We start from the raw sequence: 24,832 nt of genomic DNA, 5'->3' as shown, positions 1-24,832 counted from the left end.
CATTGACTCCACGTCACCCCGTTGTGGCCGTCCCCCTCCGCGCTACCATGGCAACCGAACGCCGCGCTGCAGACTCCGGGGGGAAATCAAGCTGGCAAACACAGGGACAGGCAGGGGCAGGATGCCAGGGAGAAATAACATAATTAATATTAAGCATGAATATTATAGTAAACCTGATCTCAATGTGTACTCAGCCAACAAAAAATTAATTGATATATCTCAGATGACACTCTCAGCATGTAGAGACACAGCCTATAGAAGAGGCAACAGGTCATATTCCCTATTGAGGCACCTTGGATCAAGGCAATCAAGGGTCCTGATCCAAAAGGCCTCCCGATACAGCAGCCTTTTCACCCTACTACCACCTCTCTTGATTGGTGGAACACCTTCAATAATTTGACACCTAAGTTGGTTAACATGGTGTCCGTGTTTGACAAAATGTGCAGGGACTGCCTGATCTATTAGTTTATTACGAATGGCCGATTTATGAGCTGAGAGTCTAACCTTAAACTTTGAAGTGGTTTGACCCACATATATAAGTCCACATGGACATTTCAGTAAATACACTACATATTGTGAGTCACAATTGTAACATCCCTTAATTGTGTATTGTTTACCTGAGTGAGGGTGAACGAAATGTGGTGATCTAATGATGGAGTGGCAGTGCACGCAGTTGAGGCAGGGGAATGTGCCCCTGCGGGCATGTCTATCTGGAGGTCTAACCAGAGTTCTCATTTCTGCATGCACAAGCCTGTCCCGCAGAGTAGGAGCTCTTTTGTATGACAATAATGGAGGATTTTGAAATTCATAAATGGAGGGGAAGGAGCGTGACAAAGTATTCCAGTGTTTTTTATAATTTTACCAATGGACTCACTCCAAACATTATATTGTGTCACAAATGGCAATCTATTGTCTACGCTCCTCCTCCGCCTCTGACGACCAGAAAGTTCCTCGGCCTCTCCGTGCGCACTCGCCACTACATCATGAGGGTAACGTCGCATCAAGAATTTTTTTTGTCATTTCATCAAACCGGGACTCCCGTGCATTGTCCTCACTTACTATACGGCCAATACGCATGAATTGGCTTTTTGGTATGGCACGCTTGGTTTTAATAGGATGAAAGCTGTCAAACGACAAGACCGCGTTGCGGTCTGTAGGTTTCACATATAAATCTGTATACAACTGTCCCTCCTTGAGGGACACCATTGTATCCAAAAAACTGACATTATGCGCGTCACTATGTATAGTGAGGCGTATTGCCTCACATTGGTGATGTAAAAAGGTAACAAATTCATCTAGGGTCGAACGTGGCCCCGCCCACACGCAAAATATATCATCAATATATCTTAGCCAAATTTTGGCATATTTTTGAAACGTTAAGTTAGTGTACACGAAGCTTTCCTCGTATACATTCATATATATATTTGCGTAGGACGGGGCCACGTTCGACCCCATCGCCATAAAGACTGTCACACATAGTGCGACGTTTCGGGACAATGTCCCTTTCTCAAGCTAGTGACAGTCTGAACAGTACAAACATCTTAACACATATATATATACGTATCCACCAGAGTAATAGCCAATCAGTAATGCAGGGCTCAACTGGTCAATCACAGGTCCTGAAACGACAGGCGGACCTGATGGGGAACTGAATCTGTGTGACAGTCTTTATCTATGACTATTCAATAAAAAAAGAGCATAATATACAGACGGTGCCGGCCTCTCCTCTCTACTGAATACTCCGGATGGTTACCGGATTGCCGTGGCACGTCTCACAGCTTACCAAGAAGGTGTGCCTCCTCCTCACACTATCACTTATTTACCACATGGAGTGCACCACTCTACTATTCTCCACCATGGAACAGGTGGACATCAGCAGACTCACCTTTTCATTTTCATCTGAGGACACGGCACGAGCAGTATCTTCTGTGAATTCTGAGGTAGCCTTCCTGGGTGCTACTGATGTGCGAACGCTACGTAAACAAATTGAACGCACGGAAAAAACTCGGATCTCGTTGGAACTCCATGCTGCCACTCTGGGAGAATATCTCAGAGTGGGAAGAATACCGAGAGGCATAAGGTCCCATGTCAGCCCTATCATGTTCCCCACGGATCCTACATTTTGTCATACTTGGTCTCTTATTTGGAATAAGGCTGCTTTTGACTCTATGGTTCTTACAATAAATCGCATACAAAGTGAAGTTCCCAAACTGACCAAACAATTGGAAGAGATGATTTCCAAACTTCAAGAACTAGCTACTGAAGAGGAATTCACCAAGATACAAACAGAGTTAAATGAATTTCGTCACAGCACCACTAACCAAATAGAGACCATTAAACGTCATAAATTCCAGCGGGCCGCCGCCGACTATTCCTCTGGCTACGTCTATGTGTGGCAACAGCCATACAAACGTCCACAACGCCCCAAAACACCTTCCGGACGACCAAAAGGAGGTCCACGTCCATCTGCACCTCCAAATCAACCCCCTTCAGGGAATGGTTCTTCTGATTTTTTACCAGTCAGTACACCGGAAGACTCCACAGACATATCCAGCCAAGACGAAAGCGGCGTGGTGGACGCCACAGGAAGCATAAAAGAAAGGTTGCGTCAGAAACAGAAGCCCAGGAAGTAGAATTCAACAATATTGTGGTGAACATTTCATCAATTACATTAAGTACCACACAACATCAAGTCTTGAATAAGGGACTGTCATTTGCCCCCACCCACTGGCCTGACCGATTACAACTTGATATTGAACTACAGAGGTTATTCAGACGCATCAAACTCAAACACTTTTTTAGTTTACCACGATTTGTTCCATCTACAGAGTCGCGAGAGGACACAGTCCTCACATTGGGTAACTCTACTCTTCGCACCAAAAGTACTTTTAATCCCCCATCATGTCAGATCATTGATAATTATATCAACAATGTCACCACAGAAGTGGATAGATTATTTAGAGAAGGAAACCCTGGTCTACATGTGAGACATAATCTCACTTTGGAAGAACGACAGGCCATTCGAGAGTTGGAACTTAATGAAGACATAACGATCAAACCAGCAGATAAAGGGGGAGCAGTGGTGGTGATGAACACAGTAGATTACATGGCGGAACCCCGCAGACAACTTGATGATATTAACACCTATCATCCACTACCCTGCGACCCCCTACCGGACATACAAAGACAGATTGAGAAGATCTTACATCAAGCTTCTCGAGATAAAATAGTTGATGATCAATTAATCAATTTTTTACATATGGAACATCCTAGGACACCAGTCCTTTACTTATGTCCCAAAATCCATAAGTCCCTACAATGCCCTCCAGGCCGCCCTATAGTGTCAGGGATAGACTCAATATTATCTCCTTTGGCTAAATATCTAGATTACATCTTAAGTCCTTATGTAGTGGCACAGAAGTCCTATCTTAGGGACACTGGCATGTTTTTGGAGGTTATCTCACAGCTACATGATATCCCAGAGGATAGTTTGCTTGTAACCATGGATGTCGGGAGCCTCTACACCTCCATCCCACATGATGGGGGTGTGGAGGCTGTCCGACATACCTTATTTATTGCTTCAGATTTCACAGATCTACAGATTCAATTTTTGATTGATTTATTATGCATTGTTTTGAAACAGAACTACTTTTCTTTTCAGGATCAATTTTTCTTGCAGGTACGAGGCACGGCGATGGGGTCGAACGTGGCCCCGTCCTACGCAAATATATATATGAATGTATACGAGGAAAGCTTCGTGTACACTAACTTAACGTTTCAAAAATATGCCAAAATTTGGCTAAGATATATTGATGATATATTTTGCGTGTGGGCGGGGCCACGTTCGACCCTAGATGAATTTGTTACCTTTTTACATCACCAATGTAAGGCAATACGCCTCACTATACATAGTGACGCGCATAATGTCAGTTTTTTTGGATACAATGGTGTCCCTCAAGGAGGGACAGTTGTATACAGATTTATATGTGAAACCTACAGACCGCAACGCGGTCTTGTCGTTTGACAGCTTTCATCCTATTAAAACCAAGCGTGCCATACCAAAAAGCCAATTCATGCGTATTGGTCGTATAGTAAGTGAGGACAATGCACGGGAGTCCCGGTTTGATGAAATGACAAAAAATTCTTGATGCGACGTTACCCTCATGATGTAGTGGCGAGTGCGCGCGGAGAGGCCGAGGAACTTTCTGGTCATCAGAGGCGGAGGAGGAGCGTAGACAATAGATTGCCATTTGTGACACAATATAATGTTTGGCGTGAGTCCATTGGTAAAATTATAAAAAAAACCCTGGTATACTTTGTCACGCTCCTTCCCCTCCATTTATGAATTTCAAAATCCTCCGTTATTGTCATACAAAAGAGCTCCTACTCTGCGGGACAGGCTTGTGCATGCAGAAATGAGAACTATGGTTAGACCTCCAGATAGACATGCCCGCAGGGGCACATTCCCCTGCCTCAACTGCGTGCACTGCCACTCCATCATTAGATCACCACATTTCGTTCACCCTCACTCAGGTAAACAATACACAATTAAGGGATGTTACAATTGTGACTCACAATATGTAGTGTATTTACTGAAATGTCCATGTGGACTTATATATGTGGGTCAAACCACTTCAAAGTTTAAGGTTAGACTCTCAGCTCATAAATCGGCCATTCGTAATAAACTAATAGATCAGGCAGTCCCTGCACATTTTGTCAAACACGGACACCATGTTAACCAACTTAGGTGTCAAATTATTGAAGGTGTTCCACCAATCAAGAGAGGTGGTAGTAGGGTGAAAAGGCTGCTGTATCGGGAGGCCTTTTGGATCAGGACCCTTGATTGCCTTGATCCAAGGGGCCTCAATAGGGAATACGACCTGTTGCCTCTTCTATAGGCTGTGTCTCTACATGCTGAGAGTGTCATCTGAGATATATCAATTAATTTTTTGTTGGCTGAGTACACATTGAGATCAGGTTTACTATAATATTCATGCTTAATATTAATTATGTTATTTCTCCCTGGCATCCTGCCCCTGCCTGTCCCTGTGTTTGCCAGCTTGATTTCCCCCCGGAGTCTGCAGCGCGGCGTTCGGTTGCCATGGTAGCGCGGAGGGGGACAGCCACAACGGGGTGACGTGGAGTCAATGGGACGGCGTGCGCACTTCTCGTGTGCGTCATGCTGCTTCCTGCGTTCCATTGTCTCCCCGAAGTGTGGCCAAGCGGTTCGCTGCTTGGTCACGTGGGGCCGTCCTCCTACTGCGCTCCAATGCGGTGGCTTCGCCTGCATACGTGGGCGTGGCCAGACCGCAGATGGCGATCAGCGTCCGTGCTCTGATATCCGGGAGGGGGAGATGGTGGTATACACGGGGGTGAGTCTGCTCTGTTCCCCTATTGGCCATTAAATGTTCAGATTCAGTTCCCCATCAGGTCCGCCTGTCGTTTCAGGACCTGTGATTGGCCAGTTGAGCCCTGCATTACTGATTGGCTATTACTCTGGTGGATACGTATATATATATGTGTTAAGATGTTTGTACTGTTCAGACTGTCACTAGCTTGAGAAAGGGACATTGTCCCGAAACGTCGCACTATGTGTGACAGTCTTTATCTATTACTATTCAATAAAAAAGAGCATAATATACAGACGGTGCCGGCCTCTCCTCTCTACTGAATACTCCGGATGGTTACCGGATTGCCGTGGCACGTCTCACAGCTTACCAAGAAGGTGTGCCTCCTCCTCACACTATCACAGTGTGTAATGATGGAACCGGTAAAAATTGATATCTGCATTGATATCAAACTTTTACCTATCTATCGCCAATCTGATAGGATATAGCAACCATTTATTTGAACAGATTTAGCTTCATTGAAAACTCAGCTGTGTATCGTCGGAAAAGTTTCTCCATTTAGTACGGAATTTACATGCTACATTATATCTACAGGAGGAATAGAATCCACACACCCGCAGGTAGAATCCAAGGGTTTTTATTTAATCCAATTCACAAAGGCAGTAAAATGGCTGACATGTTTCGGATCATATCCTTACTCATAGCCTGAACATACTGACAAATAGGTGGTCCATATATACTACCAAGGCTCCGCCCCTAGGTGTATACACACATGGGGCCAGGAGAACTTAAAGGCGCAGGACTAAGAACCTGCAAGGGTGTATATATATGGAGACACCACCATCACAAAGATCCTATATACACAGAATACAGTAATAAAAATACAGTAATAAGAATATGAAGTACAAAGTACAAAAATACAAGATGCAAATACACAAGAATCAGAGTTTAAAACAATATCAGTATATAAAATTAATATCCCACCTAGCATTAAGACCGTTCGGTTCCCTGGTACCCATCTGCAGGATCCAAAATGCCTCCCGTGTACGTAATTTCTTATAAAGATCACATCGTCTGAAGGGGGCAGTGACCCTCTCAATCCCCTGAAACGAAAAGCCCTCCATATTGCAACCATGTTTCTCCCTGTAGTGTCTCGCAACATTGCTAATGTTATCTGTCTTCCAGGAGGCCGCATTAAAATGCTCGGAGATCCTTTGTCTCAAGCAACGCGTAGTGCAGCCCACATATTGTAGGCTGCAAATAGTACATGTGACCACATAGACAACAGATTTTGTACTGCAATTAATAAACTGTCGTATAGGGAAAGTTTTTTGATTAGCAACCGAGGAAACACCACGTGAAGAATGATGGTGAATGCAAAAATTACAAGAGGAGAGTCCACATCTGTGTGACCCCAAAAGAGACAGCCATGTAGACCGCTGGGGTGCAGCATTGGATTGAAACAGACTCGGAGAAAGGGTGGACGACAAGGAGGGAGCCCTTTTATAGGCAAATCTGCACCCTGGCTCTAGTATTTCCTGTAACTTGTCATCAGCATATAGTACAGGGATATATTTCTTAATCACCGCTACAACTTGATTATATTGTTGACTATAGGTGGTTGTAAAATTTAAGGGGGCAGCATTGGAATAACGGGATTCCGAACCCTGAGATATTCAGCCATATTCTTTTTAAGTAACCCCATGGATTCCCCTATAGAGATCAGTTGGTCAAACTCTAGCTTATAATCAAACGTGGGGTCCCCAGGGAGATGTATATAGGTGTTTAAATCCTGGAGCTGACGCATAGCTTCCGCCTTGTAGTCGGTGGCATTAAGCACAACGACCGCCCCCCCCCCCCCCCCCCCCCCTCCCTTGTCAGCATTCCTGATAACAATGTCAGATCTTGAGATCTTGACTTCAGGTTCTCTAGTGCCTGCCGTTCCAAGGGGGTTAGATTATGTCTAGCTCTGCTGGTATCTGCTAGGAGTTTTAAATCTTTTTCAACCAGATCCTGGAAGATTTCTACCGGCCACCAGCTGCCACCCGAGACACACCCTTAGAGGGGTCCCTGTTGGCGAATATATCAGGGCTAGAAGGAATTGCTCCACAGATGAATTTACTGTTCAGGAGTTTTCTGTCCTCAGATCACGGTTTAGATCTAGGGGCTACTCTGATTCCGATTTAGATAGGGCTCAAAGAATTGCTATCTCCAGAGACAGGGATAGGCTTTTGAGAAGTAACCCTGAGACTATACAGAATTCCAATGCTGCCCCCTTAAATTTTACAACCACCTATAGTCAACAATATAATCAAGTTGTAGCGGTGATTAAGAAATATATCCCTGTACTATATGCTGATGACAAGTTACAGGAAATACTAGAGCCAGGGTGCAGATTTGCCTATAAAAGGGCTCCCTCCTTGTCGTCCACCCTTTCTCCGAGTCTGTTTCAATCCAATGCTGCACCCCAGCGGTCTACATGGCTGTCTCTTTTGGGGTCACACAGATGTGGACTCTCCTCTTGTAATTTTTGCATTCACCATCATTCTTCACGTGGTGTTTCCTCGGTTGCTAATCAAAAAACTTTCCCTATACGACAGTTTATTAATTGCAGTACAAAATCTGTTGTCTATGTGGTCACATGTACTATTTGCAGCCTACAATATGTGGGCTGCACTACGCGTTGCTTGAGACAAAGGATCTCCGAGCATTTTAATGCGGCCTCCTGGAAGACAGATAACATTAGCAATGTTGCGAGACACTACAGGGAGAAACATGGTTGCAATATGGAGGGCTTTTCGTTTCAGGGGATTGAGAGGGTCACTGCCCCCTTCAGACGATGTGATCTTTATAAGAAATTACGTACACGGGAGGCATTTTGGATCCTGCAGATGGGTACCAGGGAACCGAACGGTCTTAATGCTAGGTGGGATATTAATTTTATATACTGATATTGTTTTAAACTCTGATTCTTGTGTATTTGCATCTTGTATTTTTGTACTTTGTACTTCATATTCTTATTACTGTATTTTTATTACTGTATTCTGTGTATATAGGATCTTTGTGATGGTGGTGTCTCCATATATATACACCCTTGCAGGTTCTTAGTCCTGCGCCTTTAAGTTCTCCTGGCCCCATGTGTGTATACACCTAGGGGCGGAGCCTTGGTAGTATATATGGACCACCTATTTGTCAGTATGTTCAGGCTATGAGTAAGGATATGATCCGAAACATGTCAGCCATTTTACTGCCTTTGTCAATTGGATTAAGTAAAAACCCTTGGATTCTACCTGCGGGTGTGCGGATTCTATTCCTCCTGTATCCTGATTTTGCCGCATTGGCTTCCAGCACCTTGCCTTGGGTAACAGAGGTTGAGCGATCTTATCTACTACTATCTACATTATATCTACACAATAACTGCTTCCTTTATATTCTTCCCATTCAAGTGTTTCATTAATTGATGGCTTGTATAGTGTGTTTTACATTTGAAACATACCTGAACTCAGGAATCCTTCGCAACAAAAAATACCTAAACCTCCTTTAACTATGATTGCGCACCTTAGCTGCAAAACACAAGGGTCTTTCAGGAGAACTTCCTTTCTTTACTATAAATGATGTGTAAGGTTCTTAGGTGTCGACAACACACATTTAGTTTGTACTGCGACAGACACAGTATTGTGTGGATACACTGTACAGCTCCAGGGTCCACTGCCATACACTGTGTACCGTATATGTGTTAATTTGCTGATAACGCAATACAGAAACTGACACATTGAGGCCCCTTTTACTTTGGGCCTCTTTCTTTGCGCTGCATTACCCTTTCTGCATGCAGGGTAGCGCAACAGCACAGAAAGTCTATGAGGCCTTGTACACTTACCCCGTCGCGTCGGAAGTTCCCATCTCCGCCGCAAAGTCAACAGCGCGTTACCGTGCAACTTTTGTGGTGATGAAACACATACAAGTCTGTGGGAGATGCAAAGATTTGTTGACAGTGGCGATGCTGCATGCACGTGCGGAACAATGCAAATGCATCAGGGAACCCGGGAATCCCAGTGACCTACTTCCTGTCCAGCAGGGAGTATATCACTAGGTGAGGGGTGGCGAAGGGTGTTCGGGGGGCATGCAAGGGGCGTGTGGGAGGGGGTGGAGCTATATATATGACCCTGCTGGCGCAGTCTGGTTCAAGGTCAGGTTCATGTAGTTTATGATGGTACAATGCAATGGGGGCGGCGCATCTTTCCACAGGGCTTGCCTAAGGTGTATAATCGGCCTGAATCAGATAAGTGTAAATGGGCCCATTGTAGTCTTCAACATAACTGTTGCCAATCTGCTGTCAATTCTGTTACAATGTTAACTTAGTGTGAACCGAGACTTAGGGTCCTTTCACACTTCAACAGTTGCGTTGCAGAATAATTCTTCATGTCAACTCACTGCCCATACAATTCTATGGGCCTGTTCACAATTTAAGGTTCTAATGGATTGTATTAACTTAACTTGCTTCATGCAGGCTTTGAATAAACATACATGTCCAGTCTCCATTGCAGTTTACACACGTTATAATTAGTGTTGGGCGAACAGTGTTCGCCACTGTTCGGGTTCTGCAGAACATCACCCTGTTCGGGTGATGTTCGAGTTCGGCCGAACACCTGACGGTGCTCGGCCAAACCGTTCGGCCATATGGCCGAACTAAGAGCGCATGGCCGAACGTTCCCCGAACGTTCGGCTAGCGCTGTGATTGGCCGAACGGGTCACGTGGTTCGGACCCGAACGCGCTCTGATTGGCCGAACTGTCACGTGGTTCGGGTAAATAAATACCCGAACCACGTCATATCTCCGCCATTTGTCTGTGGGTTTAGCTTTGGGTAGGCAGGCAGGGTAGTTCGCGCTCCAGCCACGCTAGCCAGGGTCCCCCCCAGTCATTGTGTGTCGCTGCTGGGAATAGTAGTACACCGCTCGCTCAGCATTCTGTTTACTGCCACTCTGTGTACCTCGCTCAGCCACACTATATAGCATTCTGTTTACTGCCACTCTGTGTCTGCTGGGAATAGTAGTACACCGCTTGCACAGCCACACTATATAGCATTCTGTTTACTGCCACTCTGTGTACCTCGCTCAGCCACACTATATAGCATTCTGTTTACTGCCACTCTGTGTCTGCTGGGAATAGTGGTACACCGCTCGCTCAGCCACACTATATAGCATTCTGTTCACTGTTCTGTGTCTGCTTGGAATAGTGGTACACCGCTCGTTCAGCCACACTATATAGCATTCTGTGTACTGTTCTGTGTCTGCTGGGAACAGTAGTACACCGCTCGTTCAGCCACACTATATAGCATTCTGTGTACTGTTCTGTGTCTGCTGGGAACAGTAGTACACCGCTCGCTCAGCCACACTATATAGCATTCTGTTCACTGTTCTGTGTCTGCTGGGAATAGTGGTACACCGCTCGCTCAGCCACACTATATAGCATTCTGTTCACTGTTCTGTGTCTGCTGGGAATAGTGGTACACCGCTCGCTCAGCCACACTATATAGCATTCTGTTTACTGTTCTGTGTCTGCTGGGAATAGTGGTACACCGCTCGCTCATCCACACTATATAGCATTCTGTTCACTGTTCTGTGTCTGCTGGGAATAGTGGTACACCGCTCGCTCAGCCACACTATATAGCATTCTGTTCACTGTTCTGTGTCTGCTGGGAATAGTGGTACACCGCTCGCTCAGCCACACTATATAGCATTCTGTTTACTGCCACTCTGTGTACCTCGCTCAGCCACACTATATAGCATTGCGTACTCTGCCAGTCAGTGTGTATATTGCTGGGATCAGTAATACTCCACTCACCGTCAACCACTATATGAGCTCAACATGAGTTCCCCAGAGACCTCCGCTGTGAGCAGCACTCCCAACAACAGCAACAGCCAACGCCCCACGCAAGCTATAACATCCACCCCAGCAGCCAGTGGTCAGCAGCAGCCCTCCCCGGAGGAGAACGTTGTGTCCATCAGTCCGTCGCCAGAGCGATTAATGAGGGCTGCCATTGAGGAGATGATGGGGCCTGATGTGGAGGAGGAGGTCTGGCTCAGGCCAGCATCCCAAGTTAATGTTGAGGACGATGAGGGGTCTGTGTCTGGGGATGTTGGGGTGGCAGAGGTGGTGGGTGGGTCAGACTCAGGAGAAGAGTTGTATGATGAGGATGATGATCGGGACCATCTGTATGTGCCTCAGAGTCCGACCCCGGAAAACATGTTGTATCGTGTGTTTAGGTACTAAAATCTGCGTTCCCTCCCAGTAGTGTTGGGCGAACAGTGTTTGCCACTGTTCGGGTTCTGCAGAACATCACCCTGTTCGGGGTGACTATATAGCAGACTATATAGCATTGTGTTTAATGCCACTCTGTGTACACGGCTCAGCCACACTATATAGCATTGTGTTTACTTCCACTCTGTGTCTGCTGGGAACAGTAGTACACCGCTCACCCGCCACTGTATAGCATTGTGCTCTGTGTCACTGCTGACAATAGTGGTACACCGCTCACCCACCACTGTATAGCATTTCTGTACTGCCACTGTACTGCTGCCAGTCAGCGTGTACTTTAAGGATAAGTGAAATGAGGAAGAAATCCGGTGAAAGAGGGAGGGGCAAGGGAAGAGGTGTTTCCCCTGACGGTTCACGTACAGGCCACAGGGGAGCACCCAAGAAAACCCACTCAATACTGCCCATGTTGTCCAGGACAACAACCCTCACAGATCCAAAAGAACAGGACCAGATAATTACTTGGATGACCTCTCAAGCGTCCAGCAGTGGGTTAAGCAGCACCAGCACATCACGCACGAGGTCCGAGTCCTCAGCCAGTTAAAGTCTGGGCTTTCTTTGAAGACTGCACTGAGGATGTTACCATGGCGATTTGCAAGGTGTGCAAGACCCGCCTGAGCAGGGGGAAAAGTATTAACAACCTCTCCACCACCAGCATGAGCCGCCACATTCTATCCAAACATCCCACTCTGTGGGCAAACGCGGCAGGACAGGGTACCACCAGCAACACTGCCTCCCTTGGGTTCACCAGACTCACCACCAGACCCGCCTCAGCAGCAGCAGTAGCCCAGCCATTGCGTGGTTCACAACATTCACAAACATCAGACGATGCTGACACTGTCACTTTCCGGACTAGTGCTCTTGAGGTCTCCCAGTGTTCATCAAACACAACAACCAACAGCCCTTCGGTGTGCAGCGCTACGGTTGAGTTGTCTGTTTCTGAGATGTTTGAGCACAAGAGGAAATTGCCAGCAAATGACCCCCGGGCCGTGGCAGTAACAGCCAGCCAGCATAGCCAAGCTTCTGGCCTGCGAAATGCTGCCATATCGAGTGGTGGAGACAAACAGCTTCAAGGGCATGATGTCAGTGGCCATCCCACGTTACGTGGTTCCCAGCCGCTACCACTTTGCGCGCTCTGCAGTGCCTGAGTTGCATGAGCACGTGGTCAGCTAAATAACCCGAAGCTTGAAGAATGCCGTTGCCTGCAAGGTTCACCTCACCACTGACACCTGGACGAGTGCGTTCGGCCAGGGTCGATACATCTCCCTTACCGCGCACTGGGTGAACCTTGTGGAGCCTGGCAGCGATTCCTCACCTGCTACGGCGCGGGTGTTGCCCACGCCGCAAACAGCTGGATAACAACAGCAGCACCTACCTCTCTGACTCCTTCTCCTCCAACGCATCTCAAAGCTGTACCTCATCCGGAAATGCTAACCCAGCACCAGCAGCAGTAGGATCGTGGAAGCAGTGCAGCACAGCTGTTGGCATGCGTCAGCAAGCGTTGCTGAAGCTGATCTGCCTTGGGGATAAGCAGCACACAGGGGAGGAAATTTGGAGGGGAATAAAGGAACAGACGGATTTGTGGCTGGCACCGCTGGACCTGAAACCGGGCATGAAGCTAGACACCTGGCACGAACTGGCAATGTACGCAATAGAGGTGCTGGCTTGCCCGGCAGCCAGCGTTATGTCGGAACGCTGTTTCAGTGCTGCCGGAGGCATCATCACAGATCGGCGTATCCGCCTCTCCACAGAAAATGCAGACCGTCTGACTCAAATTAAAATGAATCAATCCTGGATTGGAAACGACTACGCAACACTCCTGGACCCCAACCAAGTAACATGACCGATGAACATCTGGGATGGTTTAGCGTTTCCGGTCCCTGTTTATTGAACCTCTCATCTGTATTACATTTATGACTGCATGGCGGCAAAAAGCATTGCTGCTATATCCGCACGCTTTTTGTCCTCATGCAAGGCCTGGGTTGTTGTGTCTCACAAAGCGTGGCCTTCTCCTCCTGCGCCTCCTCCTGTTCCATCACGTGTGCTGCTGCTGCTGCTGCTGCTGGGTTAGCGTTGCCGCGTGGTCCCTGTTTATTGAACCTCTTATCTTTATTACATTTATGACTACATGGCGGTACAAAGCATGCTATCCGCACGCTTTTTGTCCTCATGCAAGGCCTGGGTTGTTGTGTCTCACAAAGCGTGGCCTTCTCCTCCTGCGCCTCCTCCTGTTCCATCACGTGTGCTGCTGCTGGGTTAGCGTTGCCGCGTGGTCCCTGTTTATTGAACCACTTATCTTTATTACATTTATGACTGCATGGTGGTACAAAGCATGCTATCCGCACGCTTCTTGTCCTCATGCAAGGCCTGGGTTGTTGTGTCTCAAAGCGTGGCCTTCTCCTCCTGCGCCACCCTCCTCCTGTTCCATCACGTGTGCTGCTGCTGGGTTAGCATTACCGGTCCCTTTTCCTGGAACCTCTTATATGTATTACATTTATGACTGCATGCCGACAAAAAGCATGTTACCTGTGCAAAGAAAACAGACATTTCCCGCATTTAAAAGACAGTTTTCCCTTTGAAACTTTAAAATCGATTTTCTCAAAAACTATAAGCTCTTTTTGCTAAATTTTTTTTTCCTCTTGTACCCACTCCCAAGGTGCACATACCCTGTAAATTTGGGGTATGTAGCATATAAGGAGGCTTTACAAAGCACAAAAGTTCGGGTCCCCATTGACTTCCATTATGTTCGGAGTTCGGGTCGAACACCCGAACATCGCGGCCATGTTCGGCCTGTTCGGCCCGAACCCGAACATCTAGATGTTCGCCCAACACTAGTTATAATGTGTGCATATGCAATGTGCAGTGTGAATCCAGCCTTACAGTTTTAACCCTCTCTACCCTCCGATATAAACAAAGTTCTGTTAAGGAGCTTCAATCTCTCCTGCAGTAAAAAAAAAAAAAGTAAACGGCAACCCCCAAAATATAGAAAACAACAGATCTTGCATTACTGGATGTAATGACACTGCATGCCAGCAAAACAATGTTGTAAGATACTAGCCATTAGCAGTGTTGCTCGGATACAATCCGTAATCATGGCATAGCCGTGATTCAGGAGCATTTTTTTACTCATCGACATCGTGATCCGGATCCGTGATTGGGAATCGATCGCGGCAGTCAATCACAAATTCAGCCGTTATTCCAAGTATTCAGCCCGTGATCACAGGAAAAATATCTGTGATTATCACCTGAAAACCCGCCGACTTTAGTGGTTATAAGCAAAGCCCTCTTACATGGTAGAAACACCAAATTTGCCAGATAGGCTAAGAAGAATAGTGGGAACAAGAGGACATTTTTTTTTTCAAAAAGAACTTATAGTTTTTGAGAAAATCGATTTTAAAGTTTCAAAGGAAAATAGTATGGATTTAAATGCGGTAATAGCGGTAAATGACAGTTAATGTATTTACATGTATACTTTTTTTCCTTTGAAACTTTAAAATCAATTTTCTCAAAAACTATAAGGTCTTTTTGAAAACATTTTTTTTCCTCTTGTTCCCACTGTTCTTCTTAACATATCTGGCTATTGTAGTGTTTCTAGCAAGTAAGGGGGCTTTGCTATTAACCACTAAATTCAAGCAAAACAATTCCACTGCGCTCTCATTCCAGTGACCACGATCTAAAATGAAAGAAACAAGCTACACATCGCGTGATACTGTATTCAACTGGTTCAACAATTCAAAACCCGTGCAGATGTGAATAAACAGTGCTTTCACTCGTGACTCCACCACCCATAAATGGAGAGGCTCACCGGATTTAAACCGTCCCCCCCACACGTGACCTGTCGGCGTTGTCTCTTGAGACACCGCTTTGGCATCCTGCACACATTAGTATATAAAAACATGATACAATTACAATGCCAGTATCTACATAACAATACATGAAATTACACACTAAAATTAATACTAAAATTAATCAGATTAATTCTTAATATCTAAAGCCCTTTCCCTACTGCGCCTGCACTGTCTATTAGGATTAATGACTGCCATCTTGTGGCTAAATATAATACTGCACCTTTCAAAATGCATACTGCAAAAATGAATGCTACAACCATCCACCTTTCTATCTCTTCAGTCATACAATTTAATAAACCTAGTTTGATAAATTTGATAAGTGCCAATATAATAAAAATATTACCGTGTGTGTACGTGATCCCTATTTTATCCCTATTTCAGATACTTACCTGGAGTATTCCTATCAAACGTCCATCATCATTAATACCACCTAATTACCCTCAGCTAACTAATCATTAGAAATAAAACAGTTTAGGTCAAACTCTATGTTCCTACCTGCAGGGGCAAAGGTCCCTAGCTGATATATCCATTTTCCCTCAGCCTTTGAAATGTCCCTCTGTCCCAAAGCAGTGTCTCAAGAGGCAGCGCCGACAGGTCACGTGTGGGGGGGACGTCATGAAGGGTAGGGAGGAATAAATAGCGGCTTGCGTACTGGCAACGCTAGCCCCTGATGAGTCTGTATTGATGACGAAACGCGTAGGGCGGAGCCAGTACGCCTGACGCAGACACCCCCCAAGGCAGCGGTGGGTAGCGAGCGGGAGCCCGGAGTAGCAAGGGGATTCTGGACAGCGGGACACCGTGCGGACGCCAGGAATACAGGCCCGTTTATTAACAGGTGCTAGGTTGTGCACAGTGCCTCCTGCAGTACTGCACATGTGCAGCGTCACTTACGCACGCCTGCACCCATGCACCACAGCCATGTGCGTGCCCATGGTCCCAGTTCGCATGCTGCATGGCCACGCCCATGCGCCTGTGCAGAACAGTGGCATCAGCACACGCGGAACTAGTTGGACGCAGACACCTAAGCTTTTATAAGGTAGGATGAACAACATGACAAAACTGGAATAAAGTAGCATAAAACACATTTCAAATTTGTTTTGATAGCTTTAATAGCTGGACGATTTTCCAGAAGGTTGATAGGGTATACTCAATAGCCAACAACATCTCTGAGGTAACAGAGGCTAAAAAGTAAAGAAAAAAAGTTCCACCTTTCAACATCATGTTTTCCTTGAAGTATGTAGTAAAATTAGGTTTATTCTAAGTGTGATTGCATTTTAGGTACAAAGAAAATGCCATGAGGATATCACGCATCCACCATGACCAGCCAGTTAAACCACTTGACAGAGCTGTTTTCTGGATCGAGTTTGTCATGCGTCACAAGGGAGCAAAGCATTTGCGTCCTGCATCCCATGATCTCACTTGGTACCAGTATCACTGCTTGGACGTTATTGGATTCTTGACAATCTGCCTTTTCATCATCGTTTACATCATCTACAAGATCTTCTCATTCTTTTGCAGAAAATGCTGTCCAAACAGGAGAAAGCAAAAACAACATTAAGATTTCTATACTGCATATAGCTATTTAATTGAGTTAATGCATTTTATAATCAATGTCTGGAGTAAGGGCTTGTTCACACTACAAGAGCTTTTCTGAGCGCTTGTGATTTTAAAAGCTCCTGCTAATATTATCCTATGTGTGTGCTCACATTGGAGCGATGTGATTTTGTAAAGATGACCCATAGCATTGCATTAGCAATCTAGCACTTAAAAAGCTATTGTAGTGCAAATCAGCCCTAAAGCCCCATCTACACGAGGCGATCCGGCGGCTCGATTAGCCGCCAGAGCGCCTCTTCTGCGTACCCGCCGCGCCCCCACTCGCGCATCGGATTCGATCCGCCCTCGTCCCCGCCCGGCACCGCTTATCTTCCGCTCGATTCCCTGCCATTGTCCCCTCGTGGGGAACGGCAGGGAATCGGCCGTGGCAAGATCCGACCTGTCGGATCTTATCAATCGAGCCGCATCAGCGGCTCGATTGATAAGTAACATCGGAGCGTCATCTACGTGTGTAGATGAGGCCTAAGAGTGATCGAACATCAAGCAAGAGAGAAGGTGATCACTTCTGGGCACTAATGTAGGGGTAATTGTGTTGTGTATGTAGTGAGCTGTGGGAAAAAAAAAGTGGGCCTGGTCAAGAATTTGTAAACATGGTCAAATAGTGTATGTGAATGTGGCAACCCCATACCACAGCACATGTTGGACCAAGCCTTCCTCATCAAAAGAAAAATAGGCTTTACCTATCATACAAAGAGCCATACGAGATGTATAAAAAGTGTGTTTCCCAAAACAACCACCTCTAGTCTTACGTAATAATTAAGAGGAAGCCCCAGCCCGATCCAAGAATGAAAATGCACGTAACACCAGGGGTAGGAAAATCCAGTGCTCTTCTGGTAGATTCTCAAAAACTTCCTGTATAGCAAAAAGTAGTAAATGGTAGATCTGCAGATTTTATCTCTAGATACACCAGCGCTTTCCAACAAGGAGATGGGAAAAAAATTCTAGAAGGCACAGGTTTCTTTGCTTTCTATGTCACAGAAATAGGCACTGTGATCCTTCAAGTGATTGTATTTTTTTATTCTTGTAATCCCTTATTAGGACATGCAAAAATTAATAAATAAACGGATCTATTTGTATCTCTAATGCTAGTCTAGTCCCATCTTAAACAAGTCTAAACTGCTCCATGAACACCCAGCTCATGCAACAACTTTTCTTTGTCATTACTGAGGTTATTGAAAAAACTATTCACAACATTTTGGAATATGTTGTGTGTAACTTTACTCAAGTACAATTGACCTTGTATAAAAGCCGCCTTATTTTGAAAAATATTGAAGTGGGGGACCTTGATAAAGCCTGCACATCTAACTCTAGCAGATGTAATTACAACTAGGGCTCAACACACACCATACAATCTTGGTTGTTCAATCTTACCACTTTCATGTAGTATAAGAGCTTATCCAATCAATCATTCAAGTTATTTTCAATCTGTTGGCCCTTATACTACATAGATTTGGTAAATCTGTACAACCAAGATTGTATGGTGTGTGTTGAGCTTAAGGAAGAGTTTTTGAAGAATAAAAATGTGTGTTCATAACTGGCTCAAATGTTGAGGTTAATTTGAATGTTTTATCCTACTTCCTGTTCAAATGGTGGCGGAGAGCAGTTGCGGCGCTCCCGGGCAGTGGATGCTTTGTGGGGGCGTTTGCGCTGCCCTTCATTTCCTGGGGGTACAAGGAGGCCTACACGAGGCGCCCCTGTTGAGATGCAAGTATTTGCGTGGGCCAACTCCTGCAGGTATGTCAGGGAGTTAGCCTTAGATCCTGCACTACTGGTAGGCGATTGCAGTTTGCAACGCTCTGCCATTTTAATTAGATGAAAGTCAGTTAAATTTCAAATTTGAATGAGTCAATAGACTTGAGGCAGCCAGTATATAAGTCAGGTGAAACTGGTCAGATGCACACACCTCTGTTTCTCCCTTTGCAAGGCTGCCCTGAGATGGCCTGAGATAAAAGCAGCAGTTCTCCTACTCTCAGCGTTACACCACAGGAAATTAGCCCAATTGCAGTTGTACTACAACACTAAATTAGGACTAGCACAATTACAAAAAGCAATGAATGAGAAGTCCTTACCCATCTGGTATCTGATACAAGTTCCTGCAGAAATGAATAAAGGCTGGCACATGGCACAACAGTTACAGCCATTAAAAAAAGGTCAAGTAACAAGCGAGTATTAGTACCTCACCGCAGTCCAGCAGTTGATACAAGCCTAGTTAGCGTGCTGTTATTTTTCTGTTACAGTAGGTTTTACAGTACTTAGATGTCTGTACAAGATGGAGACCCAAAAAGGTAACTCATTTACAGTCCTATAAAAAAGTATGGGAACTCCGTTTAAGCTTTTTTTTTGTGTGTGCATCATTGCCTAAATTTTCAAAGTAGCAACTTCTTTTTAATATAGGTCATGCCATATTGAAACAATTTTTCTGTAGTGAAATAGATTTGATTGGATTAACTGTAATATTAACAAGCTGACATTGCATTCCAGCGGATCTGGAGGTGTTTAGCCGAATCAGCTGTTTTCGGCACGGCTCAGAGCCGAGCGCCAAAACTGGGCGCCCCATAGCAGCAATGCTATGCTGTGCGGGGTGCGTAGCGGTAATTCGGGGCTCTTGCGGCTGCCAGACCCCAAATTACATCAATGTCGCAAATCAGAGGGGGAATACTATTTAACGCCGCCTCAGAGTTTAGCGGCAGCAGTGAGAGCAGTCATTCGTCTCTAACCGCGCCGAACTGAGCGGCGCCGAAATAATATGCACCTATGTTTAGCTAACAGGGACAACAATGGACATTTTGCATAGCAGCAGTGAGTGAGACATCTCTGAGCTAACTCCAACCTAATTATTGCAGATACTTTGTTTTACATAACATTTTAGTAAGAGGGCTTTTTGGTCAATTGTAGCCCCTTACACACTCCTAGGAGTTCTGGCTCACCATGAGCTTGCTAGGTAGTTAACTTTGGATTAACAGAAAATAGTATTCAATACGCATTTGGCCACCTCCTCAACAGAGACATGAAATAGTTAGTTGAGCCTCCTTTTGCAAACAGAACAGCTTCTTATTACCACGCCTGGCTGGTATTTGCATATGCTAACAAATCATATAAATTTGGTGCAAGTCTTGCTACCATTTTCGGATATGTACCAACAATTTTAGCAATTGTAGAATCTGTACCCGATACCTGCCAGTTTCTCATAAGAATCTTGTGCACTTCAGGCCAGTGGCTGCCAAGGCCGGGGATGATACAGAGCTCACGATCCTCAACACAACTGCCCCTCCCCCCATTCAGATTTTAATAATTCAACTTGGCTGGTGGCAGCTAGCTCTTCTGCCCGATCAAGTGCTGCATCTGAGTATCTGCGTCATTTAAAAGTCTCACGCATCTCACGGCCTCCTGCAGAAAGTCAACATCCCTGGTACAGTTCCTGCGGATTCACAAGAACTGCCCCAAGGGTATTGCATGTTTCTGGGCTGGCAGATGATGGCTGGTGGCATGGAGGGTAGTGTCAGGGCCGGTCCTGGACTTTCTGCTGCCTGAGGCAAAGATCGTAAAGGCCCCCCCCACCCCCCCCCCCAATATTTCTACATAACATTACATCCCCCACACAACCGACCGTGTCCGTGAAGGAAAGCCTGAGTGACGCAGCAAAGTGAGTGACTGACTCACCGGGGATTGGGTCTCTCTCCGGGTCTGGCGGCGGCGAAGGGCGGGCATCCGCATCCAGCATGCATCCTGCACTGGCAGGGGACAGACGGCTGCGGTCTGCGGCGGGCATGCTCCATCTCGGATCTGAGGGATCTCGCGCTGGGCCAGTGAGCGGCGGCCGGCGGCAGCCAGCCAGCCTCATCATCATCATCGTCACGGTCACGTCGGCGGCGCTCGCTGCTCAGTGACTGACCGTGACAATCCGCCACAGCCAGGGCAGCAGAGCAGGCGGCAGCCGCCGCCATCAAATCAGCAGGCTTAGGCACTAGGCAGCGTCACCAGCGTGCAGCCTTGGAGGAGACAGGAGAGGCCACAGAGCTCGGAGTCGTCGGACTCGGAGGCCGGCGGCAACAGTGCAGTTTCTAGGCTAAAATGCACCCAGGGCGAGGGTGTAAAAATTGCGCCCCCCCGGTATAGGTAGCCAGCTATAGGTCCCCCCCGAGTATAGGTGGCCAGGCATGGGTGAGCCAGTAAAGTTGCCTCCAGTATAGGTTAGCCAGTATAGTTGCCCCCAGTATGTTAGATAGGCAGGCACACCCCCCCCCCCATGGTATAAGTTAGATAAGTAGGTGCCCCCAGTACAGGTTAGCTAGGTAGGTGCCTCCAATATAGGTAGCCAGTATAGTTGCCCCCAGCATAGGTTAGATAGGTAGGTACCCCCAGTATAGGTTAGTTAGGTAGGTGCCCCCAGTATAGGTAGCCAGTATAGTTGCCACCTGTATAGGCTAGCTAGGTAGGTAGGTGCCCCCAATACAGGTTAGATAAGTGCCCCCAGTATAGGTTAGATAGGTAGCTTCCCCCCAGTATAGGTTAGATTAGATCGCTGCCCTTCAGTATAGGTTAGATTAGGTAGGTGCCCCCAGTACAGGTTAGATTAGGTAGGTGCCCCCAGTATAGATTAGATAGGTAGCTGCCCCTAGCATAGGTTAGACAGGTAGCTGCCCCCCAGCATAGGTTAGATAGGTAGCTGCCCCCCAGTATAGGTTAGATAGGTAGCTGCCCCCCAGTACAGGTTAGATTAGGTAGGTGCCCCCCAGTATAGGATAGATAGGTAGCTGCCCCCAGTACAGGTTAGATTAGGTAGGTGCCCCCCAGTATAGGATAGATAGGTAGCTGCCCCCAGTATAGGTTAGATAGGTAGCTGCCCCCCAGTGTAGGTTAGATAGGTAGGTGCCCCCCAGTGTAGGATAGATAGGTAGCTTGCCCAGTATAGGTTAAGTAGGTAGGTGCCCCCTCATAATGGCGGCGGGGGGAGCCGGAGCCGCGGGGAGGGCAGCCCGACCTCTCCCTTCCTCTCCCCGGGCCGCCCTCCATGCTCCCCCCTCGGACTGCAGGCAGCAGAGTTAGCGCGCAGGGAAGCGTTGCTGTACACAGTTGTTACTCACCTCCCTGGATCCGATCGCCGCTCCCGCCCTGCTGGTCTCCTCTCTGCAATGTAGCCAATGATACACACGCGGCTGCTTCCTGTGTAAACATTAGGGTAGTGTTCCCAGCTGTTGGTTTTTTCCTGATAACCAAATCAAGGAAATGTATCTGTTCCACATCACAAGTGTACAACAGACACACATTGATATTTGAATTCAAATTATCAATGAAGATTCAAACTGGGCTGCTCCACTACAAGCACATCATCTAGGAACTGCAAACACAACTTTACGTACGTTTGGCAAGATTCATTTATCTCACAGAAGCCCAATTCCCACCAACCCAAATGGAGGCAGGCGTATGCTGGAATGCACGCTGCCCCAATCTAAGTATCCCATAGCTGACGATAGAACTGTCCATTGAGAAAGAGCAATTGTGCTTCACAAGATGCTCCATAGCATCACAAACCTTGTTGTGTGTGGGACTGGTAAGGATAACCCTTTCCAAGGAAATAAACCAGTGCCTCCAACCCAGCCTTGTGGGGAATTAATGTGTTCCTTTCAAATAAAAATGCTTTTATACTGGCCAGAACTTGCTATGCCACTTTCTTAGAATGCGCCCTGGCCTCTGAAGGGGAGCAGCCCCCCCAAGTTCTCTCACCACCTAAGAAAACCACCCATACCTACAACACAGAAAAAAGGAACAGAAAGAAACTATCACATGTGAGCGAGGTGGTAAGTGCTCAATACCAAGCAGCAGCTGGCTATCAATGGCTATAGGAAGAACTTCCATGGGGGCATGAGATAGTCAGCACTATCAACATGTAACAGCTTCCGCCAACATGCAATTGCTTTACTATGTGGAACCAATGTCTCTTTGTAAGATGGAAGAGATGGGCCTCAATTCACTAAGCCAGAGGTGCCCACACTTTTTTGGCTTGTGAGCTACTTAAAACAATTATCAAGTCAAAATGATCTACCTATGTACAATTTTAGGAGCACATTTGTATATATAGAATGGAAACTGTGGTGAGGTCGAGATCTAGCATGAAGTCCTTCGCGATCTACCGGTAGATCGCGATCTGCAGTAAGCAGTTTAGACTAGTCTACTGATGGTTTAGTATAATGTTTTAGACCTGTTTTTAGACCTGGTCTAACATTCAGTAATTACACAATTCACAAAGGCAAACAAGAAGTAACCACGCCCACTTTTTCTGACAGATTAAACCAGCTGATTTCTGTTGGTAAAGTAATTCTGTGAGGTATTTTAGAAGGGAGGATAAAACCTTTTGAATTAATTATGCAGGGGTTTAATTGTATGCAGAGGACAGCTTATCAAAGGAGAAGGATGTCAGTCATAGCTACTAGTTTGTGTATTGCATCTTTTGATCATTTCGCCTGCTTTACCGACCCAATTACCAAATGTTTTAGACCAGGTCTAAATCATTTGGTAATAGTGAATTCCCCTTTGATGCAACTGACCAAACCATCAGTAGACTAGTCTAAACTGCTTAGTGAATTGAAGCCCATGGTGTTAGTTTCAGCCCTTGCTATTTCTGGTAATGCAGACAGAACTGCATGTCCTGGACCTTTACAATTTGCCAAACGACCTTCCTTGCAGTCACTTATTAGCCAGGTGCTGCTCGGTCTGAGCATTTACCATTTGATTTACTCTAGTGATGGTGTCCTGAAAAACGCACTGTACCAATTATCAGGCTTGGTTAACACCATGTTAGAATGGTACGGAATCTGTTTTGCACAAATGAACTGTACTTCTCTGTGGTCCATTGCAGGATCCACTTCCACTCCAGAGCATGTAATTCACTAGATAAATACAGTTCAAGGTATAAAATAAAAACCCAGAGAACACATACTGGTCTGTCTTGTTCACTACAAAAAAAAAATCTCACAAATATCTTCAACCTAGCCATTTGGAATCCACTGGCCTTTCTGTCAAAATTCCAGATAGCAAACCAAATGTGAGCCAAGCCTAAAACATTGCGTGAATGTATTGTGGGGCAGACAGAAGCACAGGAAACACTGCACTGGTAGAGGGAAATATAGAGGACATTACCAAACATTAGCAACTTCGATTCTTAACCACTTCACCACTGAGGGGTTTTACCCCCTGACCACCAGAGCAATTTTCACCTTTCAGCGCTCCTTCCATTCATTCGTCTATAACTTTATTATTACTTATCGCAATGAAATGAACTATATCTTGTTTTTTCCGCCACCAATTAGGCTTTCTTTAGGTGGGACATTATGCCAAGAATTATTTTTTTCTAAATGTGTTTTAATGGGAAAATAGGAAAAATGTGGGGAAAAAAAATTATTTTTCAGTTTTCGGCCATTATAGTTTTTAAATAATGCATGCTACTGTAATTAAAACCCATGAAATGTATTTGCCCTTTTGTCCCGGTTATAAAACCATTTAAATTATGTCCCTATCACAATGTTTGGCGCCAATATTTTATTTGGAAATAAAGGTGCATTTTTTTCATTTTTGCGTCCATCCCTAATTACAAGCCCATAGTTTATAAAGTAACAGTGTTATACCCTCTTGACATAAATATTTAAAAAGTTCAGTCCCTAAGGTAACTATGTATTTTTTTTAATTGTAAATTTTTTAATTTTTTTTTAATT

At 45.7% G+C, this 24,832-nt stretch overlaps 1 protein-coding gene across 2 annotated transcripts in view; it reads left to right on the top strand.

Annotated features, from left to right (window-relative positions):
• Positions 1 to 18,206, top strand: part of LOC137504539 (UDP-glucuronosyltransferase 2A1-like) — a 168,638-nt gene extending 150,432 nt beyond the window's left edge. For both annotated transcript variants that reach the window (XM_068233111.1, XM_068233120.1), the window contains exon 6: positions 16,788 to 18,206. In XM_068233111.1, the coding sequence (XP_068089212.1) occupies positions 16,788 to 17,067 (280 nt within the window). In that variant the 3' untranslated portion in view covers positions 17,068 to 18,206. The remainder of the gene's footprint in view (positions 1 to 16,787) is intronic.
• Positions 18,207 to 24,832: the final 6,626 nt, after the last annotated feature.

Source organism: Hyperolius riggenbachi, chromosome 1 (genome assembly GCF_040937935.1).
Source record: "Hyperolius riggenbachi isolate aHypRig1 chromosome 1, aHypRig1.pri, whole genome shotgun sequence".
Lineage (NCBI taxonomy): Eukaryota > Metazoa > Chordata > Amphibia > Anura > Hyperoliidae > Hyperolius > Hyperolius riggenbachi.
The sequence above is the reverse complement of the archived record's forward strand: the minus strand, read 5'-3'. Positions and strand labels throughout refer to the sequence as shown.